The sequence below is a fragment of the Panthera onca genome, chromosome D4 (assembly GCF_046562875.1).
Source record: "Panthera onca isolate mPanOnc1 chromosome D4, mPanOnc1 haplotype 2, whole genome shotgun sequence".
Taxonomy (NCBI): Eukaryota; Metazoa; Chordata; class Mammalia; order Carnivora; family Felidae; genus Panthera; species Panthera onca.
The window spans coordinates 4818874-4831260 of NC_138351.1; the positions used below are offsets into that span (position 1 = coordinate 4818874).

Genomic DNA, 12387 nt, shown 5'->3' on the forward strand with positions numbered 1-12387 from the left:
ACTCTCTTCCCTTAAAAGCGAGTAAGATACCCCCCGCCCCATTCCGTAGCAGTCTGCCTCCAGGTCTTTCCTGGGCGCTCTTGTGCACGAGCGGTGGTCTCCCACGGCTGCTTTCTGATGTAGGGTGGGGGAGTCAGTCCATCTGGAGCCCCCACTTCTCTCTATCTCTGTCTGCAGATACAGGGCCCAGAGTCGGCCAGTGGGGCCCGCGTCGTTTTACGACGTCCCCCCAGGACCGTGTGGGTGCGACTGTGATAAACTGGTATCTTTTTGTTCCTGAGCTTCTTGGGCTCCTAATGCTCCTTTTAGCACGAAAATCACTTTCTGTTATTAACCCACTCGGTCACTGGTCCCAGGTATGCAGAAGGGGTCTCGCCTCCCGCCCCCCAAGTGAGCCCCCGTCCCGCACAACCCCCAACGTCTGGATCGTCCCTTTTCAGTCTGCGATGAAAGGCCTGCTTCTCCTGCCCCCACTCTGGCTCCCGGGACGCTGGCCGGGTGCCCAGCACAGAAGCCCGAGAACAGGGGCCTGTTCTCTGCAGACCTGCCGGCATTTTCTCCGTGGAATTGGACGTTTGCAACGACTATCAGTCCTCCCGCCCCTGAGAAACCAGACCAACCGGCAGAGCGGACTTCATGACAGATATGTTTTCCCTCACGTGGGCCCCTGGGGCCACAGTGGGTCTTAGAAGCAACGCCCCGCACTGCTGGTGGACAGGGAGGGATGCCTCCCCGGCCTGGGCACACAGCGTAGGCCACTGGGTGGCTCTCGGAAGCATCGCCGGGAGAGAAAGCAGGTAGACACCGCATCCGTCCATGGCACTCGAGAGTGGCGTTGGACTGAGGGCTTCGTGGTAAGAACGCCGAATGAGGCGTGAACGCCCGAGCGTTGTCCACACGGGCAAACGTGCGAGCTGGCCTGGGACACTAGTTTGGGACGCAGGGCTCTGTCATAGATACTCCATCGGTACTTTTCACAGGTGGCAAATGCTTTCAGGCATACTTTCTAGTTTAAGTCTAAAAGCCACCAACTTCTGAGACAGCTGTCATCATTAATCTCTCATTTCACAAATGAAAGGCCATGACTCAGAAAAGAGGCTGACTCGGCTTTCTTGATCTAACACCCCTGTTCCTTAGGCCTGACTGCACCATAGAGTCTTTGTTTTTAGATGTATATTTATTTATTTTGACAGAGAGCACGAGTCGGGGCGGGGGGGGGGGGGCAGAGAGAGAGGGAGAGAGAGAATCCCAAGCAGACTCCGCAACGTCAGCGCAGAGCCCGACGGAGGGGCTCGATCCCACGAATCGTGAGATCACAACCTAGACTGACATCAAGAGTCAGACGCTTAACCGATGGAGCCACCCAGGCACCTCTGCCCTGTAGAGTCTTCAACGGAGCCTTAAAACTGCAGGTGCCCTGCCTCTATTCCCAGAGCTCAGCTCCACCGGTCTGGAAGGGGCCCAGGGCCACGGGCATTGACAGTGTCTCTGGGTGCACCGGGAGGTAGGTCCGTGACTCACCACCCTGTGTGACCCGGGAAACACGGACCCACTGGGGACCTGGGACCGGAAGATGAGGATCAGAGCCAGACCCGAGTTCCAGAAGGTTGGGTTCCTCTGTTCGAGGCCAAGTGGTGTCGACCCAGTGTTCTCAGGATGGCTCATGGGGTGGTCGCCAGCAGAATGCCGTAAGGGGCCCCAGCGCGTCCACAGTGGCTCAGTGATCGGCCCAGGATGACGCAGAGGAACATGTGGGATCCAGGCCTTGCTCGGGAGAAGAATCCAGGAGAGCCCGGCCTCGAACGCCACAACCAGAACCTGTGTCCCCAGCTGGCGTGGGGGGTGCCCAGCAGTGAACAGAGCCCGGGGTAGTTTGCGCCCGAAGCCATTCCCTTACACAGATACCAGGGACGTCCTGGAAACCTCGGATGACTGACTCCCTTGAGCGGGGAACTAAAGATCTTCGGAGGCTTTCCCACGGGCCAGGCCAGATTCAGCCCGCGGGTCTGCAGCTCACACACGCGATGTGCCCAGCCGGCTCCGAGAAAGCACACTTCATCAGGACCACCGTGGCCGCCTCCGGCCGAGGCGCGCACGGAGCCAAAGCGGGGCCCGGCGTGTCGCGAGATGCAAAACGTGCGACGCCACCGGCAGACGGTCCTGACGGTGGGATGGCTACAGGTTTGGCTCAAGAAAACGGCGATTGTGGCAAATTCCATTCCGTCGACAAGGAAAAGCCACAGCAGCGCGCACCTCTGATTGCGTAAGCTTTGCTGTGCAGGCGCGTGGCCGCCAGGGGGACCCTCCTCCAGACGGGTGGTCTCCCCGCTCCCCCACGACGCAGCTTCCGTGGGCCGCGCCCGCTCTGTTCCTCCTGCACATCCGCATCCCCAGAGCTGGCACAAGGGGACGCTCCACCTTCTGTCTATCATCAGTCATCTGTCCATCATCTCTATCCATCTATCCATCGTCTATTATCTGTCTCATGTATCACCAATCATCTATTCATCTAGCCATCTATCATCTATTATCTATATATCTATCATCTATTTATTATTATCCATGTATCTATCATCTACCTATGTGTCTATCTATCTATCATCTCCCGCCACCTTCCCATCTCAAGCCGGATGCTCAGTAAAGTGGGTGGTGGTCCAGCTGGAGGGAGCTGAAGAATGCTCTGGAGACACAGGAGGCCAGGTAGACGCATCCCCGGGGCTGTCCACACCCCCAGCACATCTTTCCTTCCCAGAATCTTAGCAGTCCCCCCCGGGGAACGCGGAGGGAAGGAGACAGCTGTCTTGAGAGACCGCAGATACGGTCTCTTCCTTTGGGACATTTTATGTAAACAACGTGACTGTGTTGTTAGATCCTCTTCCAGGATCTTGGGGGAGCCCATTCGAACCCTGGGCACTGAGGACTATACTTGCTAGCTTTCTGGTGAATCGTCTCTGCCAACGGCCAATAGGATAGGAAGAACCTGAGTAGAGAGAAAGAGAGACGGAGAGAGAAAGGGGCCAGGAGGAGCCAGGAGGGGGAAGGCGGAGGAGAAGGGTGGACTTGGGTGGAGGTCGTGTGGGCAGAGGCGAACGGGAAGTGCCCAAAAAGAGGAGCTTCGTGGCCTAAGCTGGGCCTCCTGCGAGAGGCCGGGGTGGTCCCGATGGACACAGGGTTGTGCCTGTCTGGCCATTGCCGCCCTGCTGGGCCCTGCTGGGCCCTGCCGGCCCCAGAGCCCCTGCGGGGACACTGCTGGGCACCTTCCTTCTGTCCAGTCCCGACACACATGCTCCCTTGGTGACAGACACCCGCTCCTAGACTCCCCTCTGGGTCAGCGTCCCGGAAAACCACCTGCCTGGAGGTCCTTTCCAAAGAACCCGGTGCACAGGGAGCCTTCACTCAGGTGTGTCCCACGTCGTGGTGAATGTGCACAGCAGCAGGGCAGAAGCCACTTGCATTTGGATCCTGAGAGCTGTTGCCCGGTTGTACCCAGGACACCACCATTGGCCACTGAGGGGGTCTGATCTGTCCCCTCCTGCTCTTTCCCACGCTTGGGGGTTTCCAGAAGCCTGAGCAAACAGAAGAAAGGACACTGTCCCTACAGAGCCCCCGAGTCTGGAAGGGTCAGGGTCAGGATCAGGGTCAGGGTCAAGTGTGGGGGGGCAGCACCCCACCCACACCACAAAGGATGCCACCCACCCCTGTGTCCCAGTGCCCCGCTCAGGGCCGGCTCAGGCACAGTGCTGTGTGATGGGACATTTGCCGGCCCAGGACCCCCCCCCCCAGCAAGTATAGTCCCCCTCTGCCACTCTGTCCCACCCAAGTCTTCCTGGATTACCCACGTGTGCCTCGGGGCTGGCACAGGCCGGGGTTGCCAGCCACCGCACATGCCCCCCCCCCGGGGGTGTGCGGGGCCCTGGCAGGTCACAGCACAGGCAGCACGTGTGTATGTTCTGCTCCTCTGCACCCTTCACCCCTCCACGGTGGCCTCTGGGCTCAGAAATGCTCGTCTTTGACGAATATTCGAACTCAGAAAATCTCCGATTCAGCGTGTGTGTAAACAGATCGCTTTTACCAGGAGTTGCTGCTCAAAGAGTCTGGCGGGGCACGTCGGTCCTGCCCCCCAGGACGCCCCAGGCCCCGTGCTTCCAGGACTGAGTACTGCGGGCCCTCTAAGGCGCTGACCTTCTGGCGTCTGGGTTTAACAACCTAGGCACCCCTCTCACAGTCTGCGGCCCTCCCTCGGGGACCCGGGGACAGCAGGCGCCGCGGAGAGTGGAGGCCGGTGCCAGAGTGACCCGGACAAGGAGGGGGCTCTGCTAGAATCCAGGGTGCTTCCCCTGCTTCTCCAGGTCTGCCCCACACCACGGGCTTTTAGCGGCAGGACCAGCTGTCCACGTGGAGACACGGAGCCACCGGGCAGAGGGGAGGCCCGCGTGGGAGCCAGGCCCCACGGTGTGGGTGTGAACGTGCCCAGGCGGTGATGCCTGACCTTGCTGCGCTTACGTGGGGGTGGTTGGCACAGGCCGTCAAGGTGGGAGCGGACAGGAGAAGGCCCTGGAAGGTGTTTCCTGAGGTCCTCGCCCACCTGGAAGAAGGAACAATGGCAGGTCAGACAGTCAGCTCCTCCCACGGCCACGTCCCCACACGCCGCGGCTCCCTGGCTGTCGTCGCCGCCTCTCCGCAGGGTCTGTCGAGCCAGGTCTGTGGGGCAATCGTGTCCCACACGGGTGGCATGTTCTGGCTTTGCTCTCTGGCCCCGCAAGGCCCCCCGAAACCCGAGGTCATTAGTTCTAACCCCAACATGCAGGCCCCTGCTATCAGCCGGCCCCTCCCAGGGGATATGGCCCAAAGGCGCTGGAGGTCAAAGGCCAGTGTGACCCTACCCTGGGAGGGCTGACAGGTAGGTTCGTATGTGGGGATTTTCCGTCCTGGGATTCAGTCCTCCGTGTGTGGGAGAGAGAGAGAGAGGCAGAGACAGAGACAGAGACAGAGACAGAGAGGCAGAGAACTACAGAAGAGAGAAGAAAAAACCAGCAGGAAGTTTCCTGGAGCCCAGAGAGGGTCCAGAAGCATCTCTGCAGGAGCGTCGCAGGTGGTGCTTGGCTAGAGTGAGGGCGAGTCCCACCCCAGAGGGAGGGCCGGACGTGGAAACAGGAGCCCACGGCCTGCCCGTGGCTTGTGGAGCGGGTTCCCACGGCCCCCCCCCCCCCCGCCCCCAGGGGGCTCATTTCTTGGGGGGAGCCCTTTCAGACCTGGCCTGACCACGGGCTCACTGTGTCCCTCCCCGAGCGCCCACCAGGGGGCAGTCTGCGCCCAGGCAGGAGCTCGCCAGGCCCAGCCACGCATCTAGGTCCTGCCTGTTTTCACAGGCGCATGAGAGCCGCCAACTGGGTTCGCTACTGGAAATCACATCTCGACAGGTGTAAAAAGATGTAGTCGGTGATTTATTTTCAAAGGAAGTGGCTGGCAGCTGGCGACTCTTCGGGGAAGCGATTTCTAATCCACGCCATGAGGTGCTGGCCGGTCAAGGGAATGGGAAAGGTTTCTTTATGTCCTCTTGTTACAGATCTGCCTGGCACGCGTTCGTTCCCGCCAGCCTGACCTTGAAGCGTGCTCACTTGTCGTGGGGAGCCGCGTGTTTGAGCTGGAAGGGCCCCTCAGGAATCATACTACAAGGCCCGCTCCTGCCTTCTCTGGATTCCCGGACAAGGAGCGAAGTCAAGGTTGATCCAGCCCGGACAGACCCAGGGAAACACGCGAGAAAGGTCAAGGTTGCTGAAATCTATGTTTTTTTTTCCCTCCAGCTAACTGACAAGTTATGGACGCACCGCTCGGAGGGAGGCACACAGCCCCCAAATGTGTTTTGTCTGCACCTCTGCCTGCTGCCGGGCACACCGCCGTGGTGTGTTCCAAGCCACCCACTCAAGAGCCCAGTTCCAACCCTCATGCTTCCCAGCAAAGTCCCTGTCCATGGGGAGGTTTGGTGCAGGACTTTAGCTCATGTCCTGGATAGTGCCTCCCGCCTCAGCATAGTTTCTGCAGCATGAGGGATAGCAGTTAGAGCTCCTGTGTCCAGCCAAGGCAGGTGGAGAGGAAGGGCAGGCCTGTTCTTTTAATGTTTATTATTTATTTTTGAGAGAGAGAGAGAGAGAGAGAGAGAGAGCACAAGTAGGGGAGGGGCAGAGAGAGAGAGAGAGAGGAAGGCACAAAACCCGAAGCAGCCTCCAGGCTCTGAGCCATCAGCACACAGCCCGACGCAAGGTTCGAACCCACGAACAGTGAGATCGTGACGTGAGCCGAAGTCGGACGCTGAACCGACTGAGCCCCCCAGGCGCCCCAGGAAGGGCAGACTTTTAAGGCAGACCTGGTTCACCTGCTCCCATAAGGGCAGAACAGCCTTCCTGGAGTGGGTGATCAATGCACATTAGTTTCTGTTTCTAAGTGACCAGACTTGGAGACTTCATTGCGCACGTCGAGCCTCTGGTCCGAGAACAGGTCCCCCCACCCACGAGACATGAGCAAAACTCGCTCCACCAGAGCGAGTCGTCCTTTGCAACCTCCTTCACCACGTGGGTGGTTCCAGGCATCTGAAAGTTAGAATCGAAGACCACCATGTGGCTTTCCGTTTTGCACACAGACATTGACCCTCCAGAGTCGGTGTGTTAGACTCTGTGTTAGAGTTAGCAAGGCTTGTGTTAGAAAGGCACGCTTTCCCCTTACGAGGTCACTTTTCCTTTCCTCCTGACCGTGGGTCGAGGGGCACTCCCTACACTTGGGTTTCTCCAGGAGGCCAACTGAGAGCTGTGAGCAGGTGGGTGAGGGACTCACCTCTGCCAGCGGTGGTTTCCCGCTCCGCCGCCACTGACCGGGCAGGGGGGATCAGCTCTGTGCGCCTTAGCGGCGGGACACTCCCGTCCTGTCCCCCAGCTGTCACCCGCACCTGCCAGAACATCCCTGCCTCGGCCACTTGCTCACGACGGTATTTCCGGAGCGGTCCTGCTCAGCGGACAAGCCAATGTCCCGTGGCTGCGTACTCACGGACACCTCTGTAGATCGTAGTCCCCTACTGAAGATCCAGAAAGCATACTCAAATTGCACAGAATTCCTGCAGCGTAGAAGCCCGTTCACGGTCCCGTCACCCCACGTGTCCCTGGGGCCTTTGGCGTGGAGCCATCCCGCATGCCCGCCCGGTGAAGACGCCCCATCTGCCCGCCCTGGCTCCCTCCCTGGCCGAGCTCCCCCAGCCCGAGAAGCCAGCCCACCAGAGCCTCCCCGCCTTCCACTGCTGCTGTCCAGTCCTTGACATTCCCTCGGCTCCGCAGGTCCTGGACGGTGATGTGCCATCCAAGCTGAGGTGCATGTGTGGTGAACGTCAGGCTGTACATCCTGCGAGGGTGGGAGTCGTGTTCTGTCCCCTCCCTGGACACATGCAGGGAGCAGGTGCCGCACGAGCACCGTGCGCGGGCACCTAGCAGCCAGCCAGCTCTCCCCTGCCCGCCGGGCGCCCCGACTCCGTGGCCGCGTGCCCCTCCCTCTGGACGGCGAGGCCGGCTTTGCTCCTCAGCGTCTGCGCGAGGGCATCCAGGGGAGAAGCCGACAGCAGCGTCCGGACTCCCTGGGTCCTTCACCAACTCCTCGTGTTGGCCAAAGCAAGTTGCGTACTTCTGTAGTTGACGAGCCGGAGGAGAAGTTCCCATTGCTGTGTGTGTCTGCCTGTCTGTGTGTGTTTGTGTCTGTCTGTGCCTGTGTATCTACAGATGTATGTCTGAATACGTGTGTGTGCATAGGTGCTGTCCCCCCGCGTGCGAATCCGGGGCACCCAGAGCTGTCCTGGCCCTCCTCTGACACGGGAAACCTGGCGTCCCAGGGCAGCCCCAGTGTCCTCCAGTCCCGGCTGTGTCCGTCACAGCCCCGCCACCCTGTACCCCTCCATCCTCCCGGTTCCTGCTGAGCCGTGGCATCCAGGCACTGGAGCAGTGAGATGCTATGTCCCAGCGTGTCCCCAGGCTGGGCACACGACCAGCAGCCCTACCGGATGGACGGTCCTGCACGCACGTCCAAGGAGCGTGGCCTGGCTCCAGAGCCGGCCCTGCCCCGCCGGTTCTGTAAGGAGACGCCCCGGGGGCGGGGGGAGGATTTCACAACCAGCCGCCCACACCCAAGCCCCGCAGGCCCCCCGCACCCACACCCAAAGTGCTCAGCGCTCCTGACCACGGTCAGCGACAGGATGCTTACCCCGCTCGGCCAACACGTCCACTTCTTGTAAACGGACTCTTGTTTCTCTCTCTGGAAACCTCAGCAAGCCCTCTTTACCTTTGAAATTCCAAAGCAAGGATGTTAAAATGCCTGCTGCTAGGAATTTGCCAGGCGTTCCTCGCCTACAGGACCCCGTGCGACGTGAAACGTGTGACCCTTGTCAGACAGCCGGGCGACAGCGGGCTCAACGCTTCCAAAGTCGAACACGTGCCTTCACAGTCCTTCCTGACCTGTCGTGGCGTGCTTGTGATTTAATGCCATTCCCGGCAAAGAAAAACTAAAATTTTAGATTACTGGCGTGAGTTTTCGCATTCACCTCTATGGCTGCGAGGCCAGCCCTGCAGAGAACGGAGAACATTCTCACAATGCTTTTCTCTTCCCTAATTGGCTATATCCCCCGAGACTCTTTCTCGTCTCCAGGAATCTCGGCAAATAGGAGCCGAGATAGGAGCTCTCCCCCGGGGGGGCCACTTTTGTCTTCGATTTTCGTTTCTTTGTCCTTGTGAGCGCCTGATCCGTTCGCGAATTCGCTCTCTTGTCGCGTCTGTTTTCGTATGGAGCCTCTCGACTGCTAATGGTTGTTTGACAAAGTTCAAAGTCCTCTGGTTATTTTTCTATTTTCTACTATTAAAGCCTTTCCTGCTTTATGGATCGTTTATATCCTCCAACCCCCTTGAGAACACTCGTGATAACCAACCTGAAGACTTGACTCTGCCGTACGGGCTTTTCCACGGGGTTGAATTCGATCACCACTTATTCAAAGCGTTTGGCTCCGATGTTTGACTGCTATGGATGCTCCGCTCACCTGTCTGTTTGGGACCCCCTGATTGGCATGTTCCCCCGTTTTCTCAGTTGTAAAAGAAAGACCTCTCGGAGGTCAGTGGTTCTCAACTCTCTTTAGCTTTGGTAAATGTTGCCAGGTGCAAACACGTTTGTTGAAACGCAGCGTGTGAACGTGGGGGGCGGCAACAATCAGAGCAGGTGTCAACCCTGGTGCAAAGCCCTGGGACTCCCCCCCCCACCGGCGGCCTCACTTCTAGGGGGGTCTTGCCCCGTGGCTCCTGGGCCAGGTGACCTGGTCCCCATACAGCTGATGGACCAGATGATCCAGATGGTCAATTCAACCTCCAAAACTGCAATGACTGCTCGTGGGGAATCCCCGGATTTGAATGTCTGTGAAATCCCACGGTTCTCGGAGGGGACTCACACACCACCACACTCTGGATGGGAACGGAACTCCCGTCCGCGGCTTCCAATGAAGTCTCGGCAAAGGAAGCCATACAAAGCAGTGGTGATTCATATCACTAGGGAACACGTAAAACATTTATTTTCCTTAAGTGGACCTCCTGATTTCAAAGGAATCGTTTCCAGAAAAGACCGGGCTAAGCTCCAATCTTGGCCTCTGTGTATAATATCAACATAGATGCTATAAATTAGTCAATTCTTGGCATTTCATCATAAGAAGGACAAAACGGCCTTCTCTGCTTAGACCTGTGGCTGCTTTTTCTCAGCCACCGTGCAGAGAGAGCGCCAGGTGGGGAGGGCTTTGCGAGCCTGCGATCCCATTTCTGACCTACAAATAAGTCAGAGCACCCACGTAGAAATACCTGCTGTTCTTAAAATAGGTCTGGGTGTCTCAGTGGTCTTTTTCTTTCCTTAAGGGCACTTGAGATTCGGCACAGGAATGAGGAAGTGAGAGTTTTGAATTGGTTTGTCCTCTTTTATCGGGGGAGGATGGTTCTTTTTTTTAGGGTTTCTGAGAGGGAGATTCAGAGGATCACTTTTGCCTGAACTAAACCACTGCTGCTACCACTATAACTACCCCTTACCACGGATAATAATAGCAAATCCGGGAATATAACCCCCAAAACGTTTGCGGCTGGAAGCCTGTTTCCCGGGCTCTGGGAGGCTCGCAGCTGTCTTTCCCTCCGGGGTCTCTCCTCCTAGAGCCGTGGGACCAGGGCCGCCCCTCACACCTCTGCCTCCTTACACGCTGTTCCCTTTGTCTTGTTGCATACATTCTAATTATTTTAAATGTTTAGTTGTTTGAGAGAGAGAGAGAGAGAGAGAGAGAGAGAGAGAGAGAGAGAGAGTGGGAGCAGGGGAGGGGCAGAGAGAGAGGGAGACACAGAATCCCAAGCGGGCTCCAGGCTCCGAGCTGTCGGCACAGAGCCCGACGTGGGGCTCGAACTCACGGACCGTGAGATCATGACCTGAGCCCCCCAGGCGCCCCCGTTACATACATTCTAGGAGAACCCTGGATTTTCCACTTCAAGCGACAAGATGAGCTTGGGAGTGGTTGCTGTTCTGGACAATCCTGTCCGGACAGGATCCTTCCGACAGAGTCATACTGTTGGAAACAACAACAACAACAGAGATATTCTTTTTCTCTCCCCCTTGGTTGGTGACCTCAAAGCCATGAACCCACGTTGGGGGCACTCAGGGATACCACCTCAGTCTGCGCCGGCCGTCCCCGCCTGTCCCCAAGCTTGTCACTTGCACGTGCAGAAAGGATACACAGCCCAGAGCATGACTGGGCAGAGGAAGGTGGCATCTGATGAAGGCCTCTCCCTGCTACAGACCCACCGGGGCGGGGGCGGGGGGGGGGGGGGGTCTTCTGATCTGCTCACCCGACAGAGCCCACCCTCACTCCTCTTATTCTTGACTCTAAGACTCAACGCGCACCAATGTAGCACGGTTCCTAAGTGCGGGGCTGGTTGGGTCTCACCACGTGCTCGTCCCACGTCTTCGGCCCCCGGACGAGAGCAGACACCAGCAGCAGACATAGAAGGTCGCCCCCACCTGGCTACGTGACCGCACCTGCGTCACCCCGACCCCAACTCCTAACAGTGCTCAGTTTCCCTCGACTGTGCATGAGTGGAGTCGCCCGGCTTGTACTTGCTGCCTAGCTGCTCGGGCTCAGGTTCGTGTGCAAGGTTCCCATCTATGCTGTCAGGCACTTGGAGCTCACCCCGTCCTGGCCGCACCCAGTGTTTACCCCGCGGGGGGCACCGTACCGCGATATATCTGTGCATTCCTCTGTGGATGGTGCCTGTGTCGGACTCCTGCTCACCGGGGCGAGGGGCTGGGGCTTTCACGGGCATTTTCCCCGTGAAACAGCTAATGCTGTCGAAAGAACGCAAGCAACCACCCAAACCCAGCCCCCATGAGCGACCAGTTCAATCAGTGCACGAGGGGAATAAAACCCCAAAAGCTAGTAGATCCCAGGAGGCTTTCACCGGAGCAAATTCAAAAGACTGAGTGTCTGTATTCTTTGGTTGGTGCAAACATAACCTCCTAGTACCACTTCTGTTGAATGCATATTAATATGCATGAATGCATCATTAATATGCATTCAGTAGATAATGCACACCGTATTAACTGGTACTTGCAGGCTCCAGGACGTTTTTCTCCACCAGGGGAGCATTCATTCATTTTGTAAGTGAATCTGCTTAAGGAGAGAGGCGGTTTATGTTCCCAGGTTCACCCGACCTCCAGCCGGAAATTTGGGGACCGTGAAGATGTGATTCACTTCCCGCCCCAAAGGCCAGGCAGTCTCAGGTTCACTGCCAGGGCCTCCCTGTCCCAGGAGTGCGCCCCATGCTCATGCAGGAACCCGGTTGTCCTTTGGGAGCACGCACTCACCGCCCCCCTCCCCTGCAGCCAACAGCAACGTCCCAGGACTCCCTGAGGGGGTGCCTCGTCCAGAGCACGTGGTGCAGGGCTGGCCGGCTCCCTAGCGGTCCTCTGGTCCCTGCGCGTCTAGTCCAGCCACCGCGACACTGTTCCTTTCTCTGTCTCTGCGACACTGTTTCTTTTTCTCCGTGGACCCCAAGCCAGAGTTTGAGATGATTGACAGAGAGTAGTGTTTTCAGATTTTAAAATAAAGCGTTTTGATTATTTTTCTGATTTCCAAGCCAACAGTGACAGCTGAGGAAAGGGGGTGGCGTTGCAGAAGGATCGAAAAGCCCCTTTCCTTCTACACCTAATGAACTGAAAGCCTCTGAGTGAGAGCAGCAGGGTGCCGGCCTCCTAAAAACCAAGGGAGGGTCCAACCATCCACCCGATAAGAACAGGAGACTCTGAGGAAGGCACGCTCTGATCGTTAAAAGCACGATCAGGAGAGAAAGT

General features: G+C 57.8%; 1 protein-coding gene across 6 annotated transcripts in view; it reads right to left on the bottom strand.

Annotated features, from left to right (window-relative positions):
* Window positions 1–3364: 3364 nt before the first annotated feature.
* Window positions 3365–12387, bottom strand: part of AUH (AU RNA binding methylglutaconyl-CoA hydratase) — a 350235-nt gene continuing 341212 nt past the window's right edge. For 3 of the 6 annotated variants that reach the window (XM_078436077.2, XM_078436084.2, XM_078436083.2), the window contains exons 11-12: window positions 4490–4585; window positions 3378–3566 (exon numbers count right to left, since the gene is read on the bottom strand). In XM_078436077.2, coding sequence (XP_078292203.2) covers window positions 3393–3566; window positions 4490–4585 — 270 coding nt within the window. In that variant the 3' untranslated portion in view covers window positions 3378–3392. Of the gene's footprint in view, window positions 3567–4489; window positions 4586–12387 lie in introns of all 6 variants that reach the window. The other 3 variants (XM_078436081.2, XM_078436079.2, XM_078436078.2) reach the window with 3 other exon arrangements.